Consider the following 21,118-nt stretch of genomic DNA (forward strand, 5'->3'; position numbering starts at 1 on the left):
CTCAGCAACACTTGATATTTTTTCTTTACTTTTTTTCTTGCCCATAGCAGTCCTCACGGGTGGGAAGTATCCAATTCCTCTCTCTCCCTCCCTCCCCGCCTCCCTCTCTCGGTGTTAGTGAGGATCAGGCCCCCATGTCAGGCTAGGCACGCATCCTGCCACTGGGGGACCCACCAGCCCTCCAGTCCATCCCATTCCAAACCTAGCCCAGCCAGCTTCCCTGGGCTGCTTCACCGCTGTCCCTAGCCATTGACCACTGTCACCCAGGCCAGGATGGCACCTCTGGCATGGGCGAGTCATCTCCTACAGCTGATGCCAAAGCGGGGTGCTCTGAGGTCTCCGAGGGACCTGCTTCTTGCTTTTGCCCCAGACGCGGCGGGGTTGGCAGGACTTGCAGTGGGCAGAGGTCTCTGGCAATGGCCCTCACCGTGTCTCATCTGACAGGCTGCAGGCTGAGGTGGATGAGGTCATTGGTTCTAAGAGGCACCTGGACTACGAGGACCTGGGCAGACTGCAGTACCTGTCTCAGGTGTGGGCGCAGGAGAAGCTTCTGGGCGGATGCGGGCAATTTGTCATCAGAATGCCGCCTCCCCACTTGCCCCAGTCTCCTGTCTGTGACGGAGGAGCCCTGGCTTCTTGTCCCCACTCAACTCCTTTCTCCTCTGGGCCTCAGTTCCTCCGTCTGTCCCAGGAGGAGGTGGCGAAGGCTCCTGCTGGGGACCCAGTCCTGGGATGGGGTGTGGGGCACGTCCCGGGGGACTTGTGACTTGCCATCTCCCCATGGCACCTACAGGTCCTCAAGGAGTCGCTGAGGCTGTACCCCCCAGCCTGGGGCACCTTCCGCCTGCTGGAAGAGGAGACCCTGATCGATGGGGTCAGAGTGCCCGGCAACACCCCCCTCTTGGTGCGTGGGGCTCCGGGTGGGCGGCCTGTTACTCCCACTGGGGTGGCCGGTCAGGGACTCCATGGAGGCCCGGGGTCTGTGACATTGCTGCTCCAGGCTCTCCTGCCGCCCTGTGCTCTCTCGTCTGATCCTGCCTTGACTGGTGCAGTCCTGGCCGCAGGCCTGGGAGGGGTCCCCAGCACCCCGCAGCTCTGGGCGTTCCTGTCCACGTGTCTCTGGGGCACCCACGCAGGAGAGAGAGGCAGATGTGGGGCACTGGGCCTTGGAGTTACAAGCTTGTCCCAAATCATTTTCCCAAGTGGCCGTGTCAGCTCGGACGGCCCTAGTGGCTCGGAAGACACCTGCTCTTCCCTTCACCACTCTTGACGGCCTGGTGTCTAACTCTTTGCCAACCAAACACACATCCACAAGCACTTTGCAGTGGTCTTGGGTTGCACTTTCTGGTCCCTGGTGAGGTAGACCATCCCTGCCTGCTTTTTCCTCTTCTGTGAGATGCTGGCTTGGTTTTCCCTTTTCAGTTGTTTGGCTTTAAAAAACCAACACACTCATGTAGAGATCCTGTCTGTTTTCTGTGTTGGAAGTGTTTCCCAAGATTTGTGGCTTGTCTTCATTCATGCAATTTTTTTTTTGGTACTGGGGATCAAAGTCTGGAAATTTCGCTTGCGAGGCAGGCAACAGAACCACTGAGCTAAATCCCCGACCCATTCATGCATTTTTGACAATCTGAGGTTCTTACCCTCTTTTCTTGGTTAGCTTTCTCGTTTTGTCCTCTCTAAGAACTCCTTCCCCATCCTGAGCTCAGGATATTTACTTTCATTGCCCTCTAGGAATTTTCCATTTTTCTTTAGAAAGCTAAGCTCTTACCCAGCAGAGCCGACTTTGTGTGTGGTTGTGAAGCAGGGATCGTGTGGGTTTGCCAAGTGCCACAGAGTGGGGGCCTCCACCACAGAAAGGTCAAGGTCAAGGCGTGGACAGGGCTGGTTTCCCCCAAGGCCTCTCCCCTGGCTCTCATGTGCCCTGTTCCCATCTTCACTTGGTCCTGGGCATCTGCATCTTGCTATTTTAAGGTCATAGTGACACTGACTAGGGCCACGGACTTCACTTTCACTGCATCGCCTCTTTAAAGACCCTTCACCAAAGGCAGCTCCATTCTGAAGTTAGACCTTCAGCATGTGAATTTGGTGGGATGCAGCGGCCACATGGCAGTACCTGTTTTTGTTTTGACCCGGGGTGAGCAGCCCCCCACCCCCGCACCCCATCCCTGGCTCCACTCAGCCTCCCTAGCACACATCCAAGTATTGTCACGTAGCATTATGTCTCCAGGTGCATCCATTCCTACAATTACACCAGTCTGTCCTTCCTTATGGCAGAGTAGTACTCCGTTGTGTATAAATACCACATTTTCTTTGTCCGTTCATCTGCTGATGGACACATGCGCTGCTTCCAAGACTTAGCTATTATGAGTTCTGCTGCTGTAAATGTTGGTGTGCGTGGATCACTGTGATATGATGTCTTTAACTCTGAGAATAGCTGAGTCGAGTGGAATTTTGAGGATCCTCCACACTGGTCACCATAGCGTCTGTACCAGTTTCAACTCCCATCAACAGTGTAGAAACCCCAGACCTCATTTTGACCACAGCTTGCTGGGTGGCTTCCAGCAAGCCACCAAGCCGTTTGCTGAGCCTCAGTTTCATCATCTGCACAATGGTAGCTCCTCAGAGGGCTGTGCCAGGTGTGGGGTGGTGTAGCACACACAGCTGGCTGTGGGGGACAGTGGGCAGCCACAGCTGCCTACCTGGGGGTCGGAGGGTGGGGGCTGCTGCTCTCCAAGTCATGCACTAGTGGGTTGGGAGGCTCCAGGGACACAGCCCCCCAGAGCCTGGGACCCTAGCTCCTTTGCCCAGCAGTTCAGCACCTATGTCATGGGGCGCATGGACACCTACTTTGAGGACCCGCTGACTTTCAACCCCGACCGCTTTGGCCCTGGAGCACCCAAGTAAGTCCCTCCCAAGCTGCCCCAGGTGGCAGGACAGTCACCACGGCCACAGCTCGAAGAGGCTGGGTGACCCGGCCAGCGGCACAGCTGCCATGCTCCCGGCCTGCGTTCAGATCCCAAACCGAATGTGACCGACGAATGGCCTTGGGCAGAGGCTTTGCCCCTCTGAGCCCAGTTCCTGCCTCCTGGTGTGTACCGTGGGGGGATGGGAGGGCAGGCCCGGGGCTCCGCAGCGCTGGCTCCGGGTGCTTCTGTGCCCGGCTCACAGCGGGCATCAGCAAGGGGAGGCCGCGTCACTGCTGCATCCCTTGCACCAACCCCACCCTGCTCTCTCCCCCAGGCCTCGGTTCACCTACTTCCCCTTCTCCCTGGGCCACCGCTCCTGCATCGGGCAGCAGTTTGCTCAGGTAGGGGTGTGGGCCGGGCTGGGCCGTGCGGGGGTGAGGTGGGAGGCGGGCAGGACTCTCCCTGCCCCACGCCGCTCCCCTTCCCGCCCTCGGCCTGCAGATGGAGGTGAAGGTGGTCATGGCCAAGCTGCTGCAGAGGCTGGAGTTCCGCCTGGTGCCCGGGCAGCGCTACGGGCTGCAGGAGCAGGCCACTCTCAAGCCACTGGACCCCGTGCTGTGCACCCTGCGGCCCCGGGGCTGGCAGCCCGCACCCCCACCGCCGCCCTGCTGACTCCTCCCACCGCGCCGTCCACGCCGACCTCCGCTGCCCTGGCCGCCCGCGCCCTGTCCCCTCCCTGGCCCCTCTGCCCTGGCTCCCGCCAGCCCTGTGCCGCCACGACTGCCTGCTTCACGCCCTCGGTGCCCCTGTCGCCTGTGGCTGCGAGGCCTCCCTGGCGGTCCTCTGATTCCACTGCCACCGAGGGCTCCCCGCTCCCCCAGCTCTGCACCAGCCGCTCACTCAGACGCCCTAATTCTTGCCCACACCCTGCAGCCTCTCCAAGTGCCCCGTTCCCCAGGAAGCCCTCCCTGTCGCCCACCCGGGCCGGGGTCCTTCCCTTGTGTCCCCTGTGCTACCTCTAACACCACACTGACCGCACTGTACCGTGAGTATCCACCGTCGTGACCCACGCCCCGAGGGCAGGGTCCGAGTGTGCTTCGCCTCCGACCCCTCAGCTGCAGGGGCCTGGCACAGAGTCGACGCCCAATAAACGTGTGTTGACTGCATGAACGAAAGGCCACCAGCCCGGTGCTCTCGCCTCTGTCTGCGCAGCTGTTAGCGAGACGGCACCACCGTGGCAGAGTATGTCCCAGGCTACCAGGACGGCCCCAAGGCTCTGCGAGCTTGGTGTGGAGGCTCGGGGCCTCCCTGGAGCGTCCTGGTGGAGCGGGCACACATACCCACCCCCTGGCACCTCCTGACCGGGCAGAGGGGGGATCGGGCCGCCCCAGCCGGGAGACTGAAACCCTCCGGAGGGGCAGGGGTGGAGGAAACCGACCCTTCCTGCCCTGCCTGAGCCCGGGGGGCGGCAACCCCCAGGCAGCCCCTTCCTCAGGGCGCGTCCTTAGCCTCGCACCTTGCGGCGCAGAGATCAACTGCCTTCACCCCGCCTTCAGGATCCTCAGCGCCATGCTTGAGCCCTGGGCCCCGCCAGCTGTCCACGGTGTCCACCGTCCTCTGCCCACCCGGAGCCCTGCCCACCCTGAGAACAGCAGGCCCGGATTCCAGCACCTGCGCTGTCTTCTCACCCTGCCCTGGCCCCCATGGCCGCCCACCTGCCCTGCTGGAAATCGCTGGAAATCGCCTCTCTCCCTCTACAACCCTTCTTTGAACTTCAGCAGCCCTCATCCCCGGCCCATGCCCTAGACCTCCTGCCCAGGCCTGGCCACCGTCTTTAGCGTCTTTACTGCTTGCTCCCTGAAAGCCAGGGCGAGCTCTTCTGGAGTCGAGGCCTGCAGTTCCCCAAGAAGCCGCAAGGGGGCGCCCGGGAGCAGCGCTCGCGTCCTCCGAGGAGCAGCAGGCAGAGCGGGGTGAGGCCTTCTGCACCTCGCGGGCCTCTGAGTCCTCAGGCCCGACCCGGGGGACCCCGCCAGCCTCCTGCAGGCGAGGCCGGGGCAGGTCGCGAGCCCAAGCCGGGCCCGGGCTGCCTCGGGGATGCAGTGCGCAACGCCGAGCGTGACGTGCCGCGCCGGCCCCATTTCACAGACGGGGCGCGGGCCTCCCTCCTCCTTCCGTGCGGCAGTGGCCTGGGCGAGCAGGTTCCTCACTGCACACCTGGCCATAGGCCGGAAGCCCCCTAGCGTAGCCCTGTGTGGGTGCTGCCTGGGATCCCCGGCCTGTGCTCTGGGAGCAGGGGCTGAGACTGTGGCCCTCCTGGACTTCACCAGCCAGCATGTGGCAAAGGCCACCGCCGAGCCATAGCCGTTAGCTGCTGACCAAGGAAGGCTCTGCTGGGAGTCTGGGCTGGGCCCTGGCCCTATGAGGACACAGAGCCCTTCATGCTGGCCCAGACTTCCTACAGCCCCATCTGCTGCTCCCTCCCAAGCCCTTGCTGAAGGCCAGCGGGCCCCCAGTGGGAGTGGCCTGAGGATTCTGGCTGCTGAGGGAGCTCAGAGGCAGGGCTCCTGCAGGATGGGGTCCAGAAGAGTCCCCAGCCCTGCAGGTGCTGCGTGTCCAGCTCTGGCCTGGCCTGGAGGGCTGGCAGGAGGCAAGCAGCACCCTTCAGGTGGCTGGGAGGTTCCAGGGCAGTGCTGAGCAGGCGGGCAAGGCCCAGATCCCCTGCTGCTTCTGGCTGGGGAGGCGGGGTGGGGCAGAGGGGATGACAGCAGTTGTGGCCACCCCTCAATCCCTACTCTAACAGTGGGGGCTGGGACCAGGACAAGGGCTCCGAGGGGAGACACCTGGTGGGGAGGGACCTGGTTTGTCTGCTGAGTGGCCTCCCGCTGGTGGCAGCCCAGGGTCAGCTGCCCTGGAGCTTGGGGCCCCTGTACAAGGCCCCCCGGGAAGGTCCTGTCCCATCCAGGGCCAGGGCAGAGGGGGCTCCCCACCAGCTCCCCACTCCTGCCCCTTCCCTCAGGACGATGGCTCCCATCTCCAGGAACCCAAGACCCACCCACTGAGCCCCCAGGGTCCCCCAAGCAGCTGGCCTGGCCGCCCAGGCTTCTTTGCTGGCTGGGAGCCTGGGGACAGGCAGGGTGGGTGCTGCCCAAGGCCACCCAAGTGGGGTCAGTTGGGGAGTCTGGGCTGAGCCAGGGGTGCTGGGTGGGGGAGGTCGGCCCCAGGGCCATGCAGGGGAGTGTGCGTGTGTATGTGAACCGTATGTGTCATGTATGTGAATCATGTGTGTGAGCCTGTGTTTCTCTGTGTGCATTGTGTAAGAGCCTGCATATATGAGTTGTATGTGTGGGCCTTCGTGTGAACCCCGTGTGTGTGTCATGTATGTTTCTCCATATGTCTGAGCCACTGTTGGCTGTCTGTGTCCCCGAAGGCTCTGGGTGACAGGGTGAGATCCGAGCCCGCTGCATACCCCGGGTGGTAGGAGGCCTGGTGTGCGCTGCTGAGGGCCAGGGCCTGTTGAGGAGCATGGGGCCCCCACACCCCACGCCAGCTGGGGTCATGAGCTGCCCAAGGCCACGCACCCGAGGCTGCTGTGCCATCCAGTGTGGCACCCACTGTCCTTCAAGCCATGGCCACTATGGGAGATGAGGCCCCGCCTCTGCTGAGGGGCCCCCGGGGAGGAGGCTCTGGGTGCCTGGGCAGGAGACAGCCAGACGGGGCTTCCTCCCGTCCCCACCCACCTGGGTGCCCTTCCCATCACCCGACCCTCAGGAGCCCCAACCCCTGCCTGCCCGATCTCTGCTTCCAGCCCAGTGATCTCACCAGCCCGGGGGCCCAGCTCTTCCCTGCTCCTCACCACCCCCAGGGGTCCTCCCTGGGCCCTGCCCATCCCTCCTGATCCGAGTCCCCTCATCAGGCCAGGGGAGCCGTGCCAGGCTGTCGTGCCCACCCAGTTCTTGTGGAAGTTGGCATCAGACACCTGCAAGCCTGGGGCTGGCAGCACATGAACAGTCAGAGCTTCAGGGGCAGCTGGTGGCAGCCAGGGCCACACACGTGTGTACACATTGCACGTGCGCACACACACACACACACTTGTGTGCAGCTCCTACATATCACACGCACATGCTCAGCCAGGAGCATACATCACATGCTGTCACACACATGTTCTTGCATTCACACCCCCACAGGTATCCACTGCCGAGCACCTGTGAGCAAGCTCTCACACCTGTGCCCTGCACACACACACACACACACACACACACACACGCCGTGAGCCCATTCCCTCTGCCAAGAACTCAGGAGCAGGGAGTGGAGCTGCCTTTCCTGTCACATGTTCCCACAATAAGGACAACAGGAAGCCCTTGGGGCCAAGGACAGGAAGGAGAAGCCAGCACTGGCCGGCCCCTTGAGGGAACACTGGGCGGACAGATGCTGCAGGGTGGGACGTGGCACGCCCACATGGCTCTGGGCCCTGGTGTGGACTTTGTCACGGCCCATTCTTAAGGAGAGACCGAAGCTAGGCTGGGCTGGGCTGGTCCCCGTCACCCAGGAGCGCTGGTGCAGGCAGCCTCTGTCCCAGGCCCCCCATCGCTAGCTCCTTCCTGCTCTGCTCCTGCACCTCCAGGCAGCAGCAAGGTGAGGTGCCTACAGTCCCGCCCGCAGCCCACACTGGGGTCATCTGTCACTGCCCCCAGGGGGGACTGGAATGGCCTGTGACCCGTGGCTGCTCTGTTCCACGCCGGCTCCCTGTTGAAGCAGCCCCTCCAGGGAGCCCAAGCAGGACCACAGGAGACCGAGCCAAGACGGGGTCACAGGCTCTGCCCAGGTTGGCGCCAGAGACAGTTCGGCCCGGGACAGGAACTCTGGGTTAGGACCCAGCAGGTGCTCACGAACGCTCCCCAGATGTGGAAAATGCCCAGGGGACCACAGCGTCCACAGCCACACTGAGCAAGGCCAGGCCTGGGAGGTGTCCGACCCTAGCCCACGCCAATCTCCTCCCTCCTGCACCAAGGGAGAGCAGCGGCTCTGTCCTGGTCCCACCCCCAGGGGAGAGGCGCGGCTGAGATCTGCCTCACTGCTCCGTCAAAGGCGGTCCTGACCTCCCCCTCACAGACTCCTCCCACCTTATAGATGAGGCTCCTCCCACCTTTCAGGAGGGCTCCTCCCACTGGGCAGGTCGGGGCGCTGGAGGCAGCTGGCTTCTCTCTTAGAGGCCGTCTTGTTACCCCAGGCGCGGTCTCTATGTGGTTCTGGGAGTGAGGAGGAAGCAGGGAGGGGTTTACAGGAGCAGAGGTGGGGCCAAGAGCTCTGGACACAGCCGCAAAACTGCTCTGGCTTGGCTTGGCTTGGCTTTTTCTTTTTTCAATTAAAATAAAAACCTTGGTTTGGAGGGACGCAGGATGACCAACTGTCCTGGTTTGCCCTGGACCAAAGGGGCTCCCAGGATGCACGCAGGCAAGTCCCAGGGAAACGACCCCAAAGCCATTGAATTCCATCTGTATCCCCAACCAAAGGCTCCGCCAGCTTGTGTACACTTTGTGATGGTGAGCTCAGTACCTGTCACTACAGCATGAGCCAACCAAGACGTGGACAGGCAAGGACCAGGCAAGGACACAGAGTTGGTAGCCAGGATGCCCACCCCTCACTCTTCCGAGGCTCTGGTCCCTCCTCCAGGAAGCCTCCCCGACCTCCCCAGCCCTGAATGCCTCCCTCCACAAGCACTTGGGGACCTGCCACCTCTTACCCTCTGCTCCCTCTCCCCGGAGCCCTCTTCCCCTGAGGAACTTGCTTGCCCTTTAACAAGGTCACTCAGACCCCAGCTCCTCCGGGAAGCCCTCTGATTTCTCTGAGAGCTCCTCAGAAGCTGCTTCTCTCCCCCGGCTTGAAGCCACCTTACAAGAAGTAAGCTCTCTGCCGCAGCCCTAGGCAGACCTCAGCACTGGGGTGGGAGGCATCTTGGGGCTTGGACCCTCCTGGGGCCCTGGAGTAAGGCTGGGCTGGGGCCTGGCCTGAAGCAAGTGCACGCTGGGTGCTTGCAGGGTGGGTCCTCTTAGCCAGTGTTCCCAGCAGCCCTAGTGCCAGGCACAAAGTCTCTGGCTCCCTGCAGGTCCCAGGTCATCCCAGCCCCCCACACCTAAGTGCCCCCAAAGGTGCCCCAGCCCATCACCAAAAATCCTAGGCAGGGTCGGCCTTCCTGTGGCCTTGGAGACAGGTCCCCGCCACACCCGTGGGGCCGGCTCCTTGGCCAGTCACTTTGCCCAAGGTGACGCAGACCCCATGAGCCCGTGATCAGAGCAGTGAGAGGTGGCACTCCGCGTGGTGTCACCTCCTTGTCTCCTCCCCAGGGCCCAGACGTTTCCCGGGCTCAGGGCTGGGGCAGTCTTGGGGAGCAGCTCTCTGGGCCCCCCAGGGACCAAGCACCCAGGGGTGCAGTGGCTTCTCAGGTGACATTCCGAGCCGCCTCGGTGAGGCCCGGGCAGGGAGGGCAGTCCCAGATTATCCACCAATCACCTGGGCTGCTGGCCGGGAGCTGCTCTTATCTGCCCAGCCCCACTGGGGGTGGCCAGGCTGGCTGAGGTGGGCTGCTGCCTCGGGGCTGGACACGGAGGAGCCTGAGCCCCGCAGGGTGGGTGACAGCCACCAAGGTCTCAAGAGTCCCTGCAGGCTGGGGGCCAGCAGCTGCCCATTGCCCGCACCATGTCGGACGGCGAGGGCCCCTCCGCCGGTGAGTGGCAGTGCTATATTTACCACCTCGGCTCCTGTTGCAGAGCCAAGGCCGCCAGTCTCGGAGGGCACCAGGGCTCCACAGGCTGCAGACAGCTGTGCAGCTGGACCCTCTTCCTGCCAGCCCGACGCCAGGCCAAGCCAGGGGAGCCTGACTTTTAAAGCCAAGTTCAGCCGCACCCCTTCCCAGAGGCTGCAACAGGAAGCCCTGCCTGCTTCCGGGTGGGGCCAGGAGACCCACAGGGCACAGGGACCTGGATGGGCTGAACCCCAGGGTGGGCTCAGGCGCCCGGGCCCCGGCACCCATGCAAATGGGTGCTGTGAACATTTATCTGAGGAGCGTCCCTGGGGTCCCTATGGATCTGAGGTCTGGTCCCTGGCACGGGCCCCCAAATCCTCCGGGCTGGAAATGGCCAGGGACCTCGATTGGCGAGGTGGCCAGACTCTGTGGCCTGTGCACGTGCCCCTGGCCACTCTTGGCACGAGGTGCGGTGGGCACTGGCTGCTGGCCCCTTCCAAGGTGATGTCCCTGAGCCAGCTGCGGCGGGGCTCTGGGGACAGTCCCATCCTGGGGTGACGTCGGGGACCCTGGAGCTAGGCCACCCAGGTCCAACGCCAGTTCTTTCACTTCCAGGCTGGGTGACCTTGGGCAAGTGGCTTGCGTCTCTGAGCCTCCAAGTCCCGAGGTGGGAGTGGAGAGTGAGGACGGTGCCCAGTGCGCCGTGTGCTGCGGGCGGCGTGGCTGCCATGTCTGGTGTGTCATGGGCACTCCTGGGAGCTGCTGGGGGTGCTATGGGCACCGGCAGTTGGCCTGGGTGCTCACGTGTGTGTGTGCGTGTCAGCGGAGGAGGGGGCACCCGAACAAGCAGCCTGGCCTGGCCGTCTCCCCGGGCGCCAGGCATTGCTGGGCGGGAGCAGAGCCCCACACCTGACGCCGACCCGGAATAGCTCTCTCCCTGCCCCGGGACGCGGCCCTGCTTTAGGGCATGTAAAGCCGCCCGGGAGTATTTCAGGAAGGCCAGGACAATATTAGCCCGGCGATGGCCGGCGCTGAGCGCGCTGGTGTACAGCTGAGACGCAGAAGGAGGAGGCTGCGGCCTGCCCTCCCCATCCCACCCAGCAGGGAGGGGCCTTCGGCAGGGAGGCAGTGTTTGGTTCCTACCGGCTCTGTCCTTCCTGGCCAGGTCAGGGCTCGGGCAGCTCCACACGGAGCCCAGGCCGCAGGAAGCAGAGCACGCTGGCAGAGGAGGACGCCACTGAGCGGGAGGCTCTGGTGGAAGAAGGGGTCCGGGGAGTGCGTGGCCAGACATCTGGGCATCTCTGAGATCCCGCCCCCTGGCAGGCTGCTGTGACATAGGTTTCCTGTTTGGGGCTGTGTCCCTCGTGGAAACGTTCTCAACTGCCTGTTCGCCACCCTGTAACCTTGGGCAGCTTACTCAAGGGCGTTGTCTCAACTTTCTCATCTGTTGAGTGGGGTTAACAGCAGACATCAGATCCTGAAGTGGCAATAAGGGGCGTGGTGGTGCACACCTATAATCCCAGCACTCGGGAGGCTGAGGCCAAGGATCCCAGAGAGTTCAAGGTTACCCTGGGGTACCTAGTGAGACCCTGTGTACCACCCAGAGAAGGAGAGGAGGGAATACAGGTGTGCACCACCATGCTGGACTTTGTGGTGGACACAGTGGACAGACTTTTATGCCCTGGAGAGAACCGTGCATGCTAATCACAGCTTGCCCAGAGTCACCCAGCTGCTAAATGGTGGAACAGAGACTGGCATGAGGTCCCGTGCTCTGTCTGCACAGGGCCCAGGTTGGCCCCTCGGCTGGGGAGCTCCCTGGACCAAGGGGCAGGCAGGTGCCATGGAGGATCCGTCCGCAGCAGTGCCCCTTCCCCTCCAGAGAGAGTGCTCTCCGCTCAGCCTGCAAGCCCTTGGAGCCTGTTGGAAGAACATGGTGTTGGAAGAGTCTGAAGAGCAGGAGAGCGGTGGGAGGCGCAGGCTTGGGGATGCAAGGCCCTGGGCTTGGGCCTGGGCAGCAGCGGGCAGCTAAGGTTACCCGAGTCAGCACCATATTTATAGCAGGAGTCCCGGCCAGTTCAGAGCATGTCCTTCATAGTGCCGGCACCCCATGCCTTGTGCTGGCTCTTAGGTTTGGGGAGAGCCTACAATGCATCATGTCACCTGACCCTGCCTCAGTTTCCTCATCTGTAAAACAGGGAGCTTCCCTTGAGTCAGGCATGGTGGCACACGCCTGTCATCCCAGTACCTGGGAGGCTGAGTCGGGAGGATCACTGCAAGTTCAAGGTCAGCCTGGGCTACACAGTGAGACCTTGTCTCAAAAAACCAAACAACCACAACAACAAGTAGGGAGCTGCCTGTTTTCCTTGCTGGTGTGTGACAGGGTGGGTGAGTCCTGGCACCTCCCTGGAGTACAGGAGCCCCGGAAGGGCTGGCTCTGCACATCCTGGGGCTGCTCCGGCCCCTTCCTGCCTCTGACCTTGTGGGGTTCCCTCTCCCCTCCTGGCAGGAAGAGATTCCAGGCTCTGTGGGGGATCAGCTGCCCTGGTGGCTGGGAAACTTTCCAGCCCAGCAGAACAACTGCATGATTCCCAGCTGCTGTTCCCAGAGAAATGATCCAAGCCCGGAGTTCAAATCCCTGGTCTCCGGCCCTGCTCTGTGGCCTTGGGCAAGTTACTTACCCTCTCTGGGCCTTCCCAGTGGGATGCTGGCCCTGCCGTGGTGGGCATGGTGACGGTGGACCCCAAGCTGGGTGCATTTCTCTTCCCTGTGACCCCCTGCCTGGATTCATGGGGTGGGGGGCTGGGGTCCCCAAAAGGCCTCATGCACTTGGCTGTTCGGGAACCTCTGCTGGGCTCATGATGGGCCTGGGGGCTGGGGCCACCCCATGGCTCACCTGGTGCCCCCAGCTTCTTGCCCCAAGCCCCCGCCTCCCATGTCCCCACCCCCCCAGCTCTCTCCCGGGCTCTCAGCCTCAGTGAGAGCAGGTTCTAGGTGATGTCACTGTCCCCGAGGCTGAGGCAGCAGAGACCTGGGCTTTGTTCTTTGAACTCACCGGCTGACCACCGTGTCCTCTGGCCAGGGAGCATCTCTGGAGGCCCTGCTCTCGGAGAGCTCCCTCAAGAGGCCCCTGGGCCACAGCCTCTCCTCTGCTCCCCTCCTGTGCACAAGGGCTGTGTGATTCCCGCCTTTCTAGACGGGTAACTGTGTTCAGCCTTCCTCCCTTGGGCAACAGGGAGCCATCGAAGGCTCTGGAGCTAGGGAGGTGACTTTGCTTCAGTGCTGTGGGTAGAGGGACTACAGAGAGAATCTGGAGGCCAAGAGCTCAGCGAAGACTGGTGAGATGGTCCTAAGGAGAAGGGGACAGGGACAAGGGCAACGCAGAGACCCGGCAGCTGCTGGGTGTGGGGGCATCGAGGGCCCGGGAGGCGGAGACCTGAGGCCACATCCTCTAAGGAGGACCCAGAGGCCAAATGCTCGTCTTGCGGCGTCTGCGGGTGGGCCAGGTTGGCCTGTAAGAGCCCTTGTGGGGACGCCCCGCCTGGACACAGGCCTGGAGCCGCAGGCCTCTGTGTAAGGGTGAAGCGGGGCCGCGGCACCACCGAGGGGCACCACGGGTAGCTCAGGAGGTGAAGCCTTTTAATCCCGTGTGAGCTTCGGCGCGCAGGGCTGAGGGCAGCTGGGTCTCAGGCAGGAACTGCTCCTCTTCACTGCGGATGGCTGGCGGCTGTGACCCAGGTGGAGGGCGGGGGCTGAATCTGGCCCCCCAGAGGGCAGCTGTGGGATGCGGCATGGCTCACTTCGCCCGCCGGTGTGCAGCTTGGGCTGCGCACCAGGCCAGATTTCCGTGCCAGGTTCCCGCACCTGCTGGGCCCTGCGCTGGTAGAGGCACCTGGCCTCCAGGAAGCTCACGGTGTGTCCTCCTGGCCAGGGCCAGCTCCAGGCTCTGTCCCATCCTCAGGAGCCTTTATGTGGATGCAAGAAATACAGGTTAGAAGCTCTGGTATCAGGGACTCGACTAGGATAGCTGGGCATGGTGGTGGGAGCCGTCATCTCAGCACTTAGGAGGCTGAGGCAAGGGGATCCCTGCAAATTTAAGGCCAGCCTGAACTACACAGTGAGACCCTATCTGAAACAAACAAACAGAAAGGAATTCAGCTGTGAAATGTAAATTAGTGGCTTCTGTCAATTCAAATCGAGGATTCTTGAGACAGCAAATGAGATAGGGTTTATTTGTGGCCGCTTACCTGGTATTCTTCTTGGCACTGTTGAAATAAAAGCCAGACGCTGGTTGCAGAAGCAGGTGAACATCCCGGTCAAACATCACAATCTCTCACTCTGCATTTGTTATTTCAAATGTTTGCATTCATCAAATGGCCTCTTTGTTGCTCGGGCTGGACTCCGAGTCAGATGGGGCCTGGGAGGCACTGGAATAAACAAATCTCCGGGGCCCAAGGCAAGGAGGGCCCGCCCGGTCAAAGCCCATTTCCAGAGTGGCTCCGTGGGGTGCTTCCGTGGACCCCGTGGAGTCCTCAGTGAGCAGGGGTCTGAAGGCTGCAGTTACAGGTGTGGGGGTGTGGCCGTCCAGGGGGAAGGGGTCATTTCCTTCCCAGTTGTCCTTTTTTTTTGGTACCAGGGATCCAACTCAGGACCTTGCACTTGGGAGGCAGGCGGCAGCACCACTGAGCTAAATCCCTGGCCCTCCCAGTTGCCCTTTTTAGGGAAGTAATCAGCTTATTTTTTTTTAAATCCACTTATTTTTATTGGTCTATGTGTGGGACATAGCAACTGAGTTCACCTTGAGAAATCAGTACAGATACTGTCGCATCTGAGTCTTTTTTATTTCCCTTCCTGCTGCCCTCCTCCTTCCCCAGACCCCCATCCCATGCCCACAAAGTCTACCTTCCTGTTTCCTATCATCTCCCTTTTATTTCGCTCTATAAATTATTTCTATTTTAGGCTTCTCATAAAGAGAAAACCTTCAGCACATGCTGTGTGAGCCGTGGTCAGCAAACACCTTAAACACACGCCTGTGATTTCCAACATGCAAATCACAAAGCAGGGGACAAGGTTTCCAAACTGTCTTTCTCTCCCACAGACTCAAATTTGCACTTAAAGACACAAAAACACCCACTCGTCATCTCTTGATGGATGCTGAGGTGGATTTCGTGGTTTGGGGTGACAGGGCTGAAGTAGACCCAGATCTCACTGGCTTGGGTGAATACCCGCCCTGGAGCTTGCTGGCTCTGTGTTTGGTTTGCTGAGACACCTCCATCCTGGTTTCCAGATGGCGGAGCTGATTTACATCCCACCCAGCCATGCGCAAGGCTCCTCTTTCTCCTTGTCCTGCCACTGGTTACCTTTTGTCTCTGTAACCGTGTCCTTTCTAGCAGGTGTGAATTGGTGTCTCTCTGTGGTTTCCATTTGTATTTTCCTGATGATTACTGATGGTGAGCATTTTGTTCATGTACTGTTGCCATGTGTACATCTGCTTTTGAGAAATGTCTGTTTTAGTCTCATGCTCATTTTAAATTGAATTATTTGTTTGCTTTCCATAACATGCAATCTCCCCTTGACATCTTCAGAGGACCACTTCAGGACCTCTTGGAGATACCAGAATCCAAGAACGCTCAAATCTCTCATATAAAATGGTGCAGTATTTACCCAGTGTGGTGCTGCGTGCCTGTTATCCCAGCACTTGGGGAGGCTGAGGCAGGAGGATTGCAAGTTTGAGCCCAGCCCCAGTAACTTAGATCTTATCTCAAAAAATACAAGAGAGGGGCAGGGGATGTAGCTCAGAAGGAAAGCCCTGGGTTCAATCCCCCATATGCAAAAGGTAAATAAAACAGTGAAGTTTTTGCATCCGTCCTCCTGCATACTTTAAATTAATACAGCTTATTCAAAATACCCAGTGCAATGTAAATGCTATATAAATTGCTGTTACAAATGTGTTGTGTAGGGGAAAATAACTGAGAAAACTACCCTAGGCCCGACTCATAGCACATGGCAGCAACGACCTCACATGTTGTCAAATGTTTTCCATCTTTGATTGGCTTGATCCAAAGATGCACAGCCTTTGGACAGAGGGCTGCCTGTAGTGTGTAAATATCTTCTCCCATCCTGCACAACAGCAGGTCTGTTGACTGCTTCCTTTGCTGTGTAGAGCTCTTATGAAAAAGAGTCTTCACTGGACATAGTGGCGCACACCTATAATCCAGAACTTGAGAGGCTGAGGCAGGAAGATCACCAAGCATTCGAGGCCAGCCTGGGCTACATAGTGAGTTCAAGGCCAGGCTGAACTACATAGTGAGACCCTGTCTCAACTCTCCCTGCAAAGTGTAAAAAAGCACAGAAATAAATAAATAAAAATATTTAGTCCTGACACCAATAAGGAAAAGCATTGCTAAGAAAAGCATTAGCTGTTAATGGCCAAAAACTCCTATTTTTAATTTGTTAAGGCTCAAAACAGGGAGTTGGGATGGGCAGGCCATGGAGCCGAACTATATGTGTGCTTCCCAGACCCCAAACTTGGCAACGCGCTTAGAAGGAAATGGTTCCAAGAAAATATTGGTAAACTTTTTCTGTAGTAGGGATAGAACCCGGGGCTCACACATGCCAGACAAGCACTCTACCACTGAGCCACATCCCCAGCCCTATGTATAAAAAGAAAAAAAATCATATTTTACTTTGAGACAAGGTCTCACTAAATTGCCTGGACTGGCCTTAAACTTGTGACCCTCCTGCCTCAGCCCCCTGAGTAGATGGGATTACAGTCACATGCCATTGCCCTTGGCTAAAAATATTGGGAAACAAATCTATGAGGAGAGTGTTTCTTGTCCCTCTAGTATAAACAGACTATTTCCCTGTTTCAATGATGCCATCAACACAATTGACTTCCATTAGTGTAGAGGGATAGCTGGATTTGAATAAAAATTCACCACCCATTGGAGGGCAATGCACAGCCCTTGCTATTCTGTTCAATGATATAAGACCTTGTTCAAAGCTAGAGTTTGCCAGGCTGTTTGGATGCCGCTCCACCAACTTTATAGACACCTTGTCTAGCAACCCCACTCCATTCATTTCGGGTGGAAAAACATGTCAGGCACCAGCACAGAGGCAGCCTACACCTTTCCTGCTGGCTCCCTGTGATGCCTGGGCTGACATGCGGCTTGGGTGTGGACGGAGCTTGTGTGCATGCGGGAGCTGGGCCTTCTGAGGCAGGTGCCCGCCGTGGGACCTGGCTCCAGTGTCCGTGTGCTGTAGGTTAGGGCTGATGGTGTAGGACTAGAGCTTAGAGCAGGCGCTAGTAGGTGTAGGTGCTGTCTTCCCTACGCTCCTCCACAGGCAGCTCCTTCCACAGGATTTGTAATCTTGGGGAGCAAACATCATCGCTCCATTTCACAGATGGGCAAACCGAGGTTCGGAGAAATTGAGAGGCTTGCCCAAGGCCACACAGCGAGTAACCAGGCACAGGTGTGCTGGCTCCAAGCTGGTGCCTTCTCTTTCAGGCTCCTTCCTGAGGGGGTGCTGGGGGCGGAGCGCTGGGCAGGGCGGTTCCCAGGAGCAGGGACACACACACACACACACACACACACACACACACACACACACGTATGCATGCACGCACGCATGCGCCCACAGAGGGTTCACCCTGGAGCTCCTTGCAGGGCAGGGGCTGCCAGGGGGCCTGGGGGAGGAGCTCTATCACCACGGTGACAGTCTCTGCCTGAGGCAGGATTTCCGTGTGAGCCCAGACAAACACACCTTCCCTGCAGCCAGCCAGGGGCAGAGGACCTGAAAGGCCCAGCTGGGGTCCCCTGGCCCTGCCCGCAGCAGGGGAGGTTCACCACAGCCTTGGCCAAGCCACCCACTCCTGCCACCTGCTGGGCAGGGCCCCACCTGGCTCGGCCTCTAGGCCCGGACACACCCATACCTGTTTGCTCATCTGACACTTGGTTGAGCCAGGACAACGGCAAACCCCAACCCCAAGCCACCCCCGATTTTTCTTCTTTTTCTGTTCGTCTGTGAGCTCACTGAGGGGTCGACTTAGCCACAATCAGGCCGCACGCAGGGCCAGCAGGGCCACAGGCTGCAATGGCCACGGGACCTTCTGTGCCTGAGTCCCACTCGTCACCAAGTCAGAGCCCCGGGCTGCACTGGGACTGGGCTGTGACTGCAGCCAGGGCTCCCAGCCCTCGGGTCTGTCAGGCTGGCCTCAGCCCTGGACAGAAGAGGACCCAACCGGGGATGGCATCGCTGGCCCTCAACAGCTCCAGCCGCAGAGCAGCAGGGCGCTGTGTTCGGGTCACAAAGGGAGGACACAGGGATGTGCTCAGCTGCAGGTGCTCGGGAAGGGTCATGGGTTCCCCTCCTGGCTCCATCTTTTCATTATTTAGGTCACAACTTCATTGAGATATAATTCACATGGCATGTGATTCTCTCCTTTTAAGAATTTATTTATTCACTTATATATTGATTGAGACAGGGTCTCACTATGTCATCAGGCTGGCCTTGATTTCACTATGAATCCCAGACTGGCCTCCAACTCTGGGTGATTCTCCTGCTTCAGCCTCCAGGGGACTGGGATTGCAGGTGTGTGCACCAAGCCCCCGTTGAGGAGAACATTTCCAAGTGTGTCCATCTAGCTGTGTGTCAGTGCTTCATCGCCTGGTATGGACACCCACATTCCCACAGACCCCACTGTCAGCGGGGGGACACTGGGTCCTCAGGGTCACAGCCAGGCTGCCGTGGATCCTGCTCATAGGCACGTTTCCCTTTCTCCTGGGTTTACCCCGCACAAGTCAGATGGCTGGGGCAGAGCTCTGGCAGCTCTGTTTGGAAAGTGATTTTTCCTGTGGCACTGGGGATAAACTCGGAGCCTTTGCACGGAGCTGCACCCCAGCCCCCCGTTTTCTTAACCTGTGAGGTAGTGTCACGGTTTACATCTGTGTCCTCAGTGCACAGTTTATCTCTTACCTCTCCTGGGGCCTGATGCAGTCCTGGGTGGCACCTGTGGGAGACGACTTGGGATTGGGGAACTAGCTGCAGCTCCTTGCTGCTAGGAGGCGGGGTCTGTTTGGGGGCGTGGCCTGGAAGGATTCCGCTTCCCTGCTTCCTGGTGGCCATGCTGGGAGTAGCTGTCCTCTGCCAGACCCTTCCACCAAGCCGCTTGTTCTTGGGAGCTGGCTGACCACGGGCTGAAATGTGAGCCACAGTAAAGCTCTCCTGGTGAAACGGCTGCCGTCAGGCATTTGTCCCAGTGACAAGAAAGTGACTGAGACAGGTGAGGTGTTGCTAAATTGCTAAACTGCCCAGGCTGGGGTTGAACTTGCAATCCTCCTGCTTCAGCCTCCCAGAGTGCAGCGATTACAAGTGTGCGCCACCTGGCCTGGCTTTATTAGAGACCTTTAGAAGACCTGCCCTGGTGTTGTCCCCAGTGGCCACAGGGTGTGACACTGACATCAGCAGTGACTATAAGCTCTGGACCCTCTGGCTCCTCCCAATGCTGGCTATAGCTGGACCCAGGCCACCCTGGCGGGTGTGAGGTGGCAACTTGCTGTGACTTTGATGGGCAGCTCCCCAGTGCCTGGCGTGCTACCCTCTTCTGGTCTCACTGGCCCCTGGCTCTGTGACTTCAAGGCCTCAGTTTCCTCCTCCACAGAATGGGCACAACAGCAGCATGCTGAGGTTCCGAGGTGCCGGTACTGGCCCTGCCGGGCTCTCTCCCCAGCTCTGGGGCCCTGTGGGGTTGTGGCTGGCCTGGCAGAGGGACATGGCCCCGGTGATGCTCAGACATTCGCCCTCTGTGAGACAGGCCCAGCCCCTTACTGGACACCCAGCGAGGGTAGCTGCAGGTTCTTAGGGGCTCCTGGCTGTGCAGCAGGAGGCAATGTGGCATCAGGGACAGCTGTGGCACCCAGCCAAGGCACAGCTGAGCAGGTCGATTGTGTAGCAGCCACCTGAGCCCGCAGGAGATGACGGACAGTGTGCCTCCCTGGAGCTCATTCGGCCGCCCGGAGGGAGCAATCGACTTCTATTCTGGAACCTGTGAGCCGCGGTGTCCAGCTGCCTCTGGCTTGGGAAAGGCAGTCACACCCTTGGAGGACTCAGGTTTGGGGTTGGCAGCTGCTGTGGGTTGTGTTAGACCAGGCCCCAAAAGGCTGGACCATGCGCTTCTTGAGTCAGGGGGGAAGATAAGAGCGGAAGGGGAGCGAAACTTCCAGGGGCCTGGCTTCCTCTGTTCCCCATCTGTCACTGGACAGTAGGATCTTGGCCAGTGTTTGTTGAATGACACAAACGCCACACCATTTTGCACGAGGAACTAGAGCATGCCAAGATTTTGGTGTCCTTGGGGTGCAGGGGTTCCTGGAACCAGTCCCCGCAGAGACAGAGTTGTGGACAACTGTGCACCCGAACGCGGCTCTCTGTGGGCAACAACTGGAGATGCTTCCTTCCTCCTGCCCCTGCCCGCAACCCCTCCCGGTCGGTCAGGGAGTGCCAAGGCCCCAAGGTGTCGGAGGCAGAGTTGCTGCTGCCCTGGGGGCTAGGAGGGGACCCAGCTGCCCTCGGGGCCTCTGCAGCCCGGGCTCCCATGGCTGGTGACCTCCAGGTCACCAGGGACACAGTCTCCCCTTGGGTTTCAGGCAGCCTTTGAGGAAGTGATTTACAGCCCTGAGAAAACAGGGTCCATGGGAGGGCAGGACAGCCCAGTTCCAGGGAGGGAAGCAGCTGGTGCCTTTAACAAATACGCACACAGCCGTGCACAGTGGCGCACACCTGTTATCCCAGCACTCTGGGAGGCTGAGGCAGGAGGATGGAAAGTTTGAGCCCACCCCGTGCAATTCAGCAACTTAGTGAGACCTTGTCTCAAAATTTAAAAAATAAAAAAAGGGCTGGGAGGTAGCTCTGGGTGAAAGCTCTAGGTTCCAACCCTAGTACCACACACAAAAGAAAAAAAAAAGAAAAAGAAAAAAGAAAAGAAAAAGCCTCCCACACATTAAAACAATTTTTGAAAGTAGTGAAGCCCAGATAAGGGAAGAAACCTGAAATGGGTGGATCGCGGAAGAGACCTCAGAGAGTGGAAAAGCAGGAGGTGCCGTGAGAAAGAAGGCCCCAGACTTGAGAAACCCTGGCTTCACCTCCCTGCCCAGTCGTTTGGGGGCTGTGACTATGCCTGCCTGAGCCTCAGTTTCCCTCTTTGTAGCTGGAGGCCGACCCCAGGACCACCACGGAAGGAAGCAGGGAAGGTAGCACGCTGGGGGATGGGGCTGCAGAGACAGGGAGCGGTGACACCCTGTCCCCAGAGAGGTGGCCACCATCCTCCGCCACCTGTTTCACCGAGGGACATTTCCAACCCAGCCAGGGGCCTCTGGGCCAGCCGCTTAAGCTTGTGAAACCCTGCAGGAAGAACTCGCCATGGGTGTCCCACCTGGACGCCTCGCCTGGCATAAGCCACCTTGAGGCCCCGCCTCCGGCC

At 59.5% G+C, this 21,118-nt stretch overlaps 2 protein-coding genes and 1 long non-coding RNA gene across 5 annotated transcripts in view; 2 read left to right on the plus strand and 1 right to left on the minus strand.

The window, feature by feature from the left end:
* Positions 1–4,072, plus strand: part of Cyp46a1 (cytochrome P450 family 46 subfamily A member 1) — a 24,983-nt gene extending 20,911 nt beyond the window's left edge. Inside the window, exons 11-15 of the mRNA XM_004836974.4 lie at positions 445–529; positions 794–904; positions 2,812–2,900; positions 3,241–3,307; positions 3,408–4,072. Coding sequence (XP_004837031.1) covers positions 445–529; positions 794–904; positions 2,812–2,900; positions 3,241–3,307; positions 3,408–3,578 — 523 coding nt within the window. The 3' untranslated portion in view covers positions 3,579–4,072. The remainder of the gene's footprint in view (positions 1–444; positions 530–793; positions 905–2,811; positions 2,901–3,240; positions 3,308–3,407) is intronic.
* Positions 1–9,326, minus strand: part of LOC147822831 (uncharacterized) — a 14,182-nt gene extending 4,856 nt beyond the window's left edge. The window contains exon 1 of the long non-coding RNA XR_015445152.1: positions 8,050–9,326. This is a non-coding gene — a long non-coding RNA (uncharacterized LOC147822831). The remainder of the gene's footprint in view (positions 1–8,049) is intronic.
* A 128-nt stretch (positions 9,327–9,454) lies between these two features.
* The window catches only part of Eml1 (EMAP like 1), a 146,428-nt gene continuing 134,764 nt past the window's right edge, over positions 9,455–21,118 (plus strand). For 2 of the 3 annotated variants that reach the window (XM_087195563.1, XM_087195567.1), the window contains exon 1: positions 9,455–9,627. In XM_087195563.1, the coding sequence (XP_087051689.1) occupies positions 9,600–9,627 (28 nt within the window). In that variant the 5' untranslated portion in view covers positions 9,455–9,599. The remainder of the gene's footprint in view (positions 9,628–21,118) is intronic. The other variant, XM_087195566.1, reaches the window with a different exon arrangement.

The sequence above is a fragment of the Heterocephalus glaber genome, unplaced genomic scaffold (genome assembly GCF_053883595.1).
Source record: "Heterocephalus glaber isolate CG9 unplaced genomic scaffold, H.glaber_assembly_v1.0 deba00001608, whole genome shotgun sequence".
In the NCBI taxonomy this organism is placed as follows: domain Eukaryota; kingdom Metazoa; phylum Chordata; class Mammalia; order Rodentia; family Bathyergidae; genus Heterocephalus; species Heterocephalus glaber.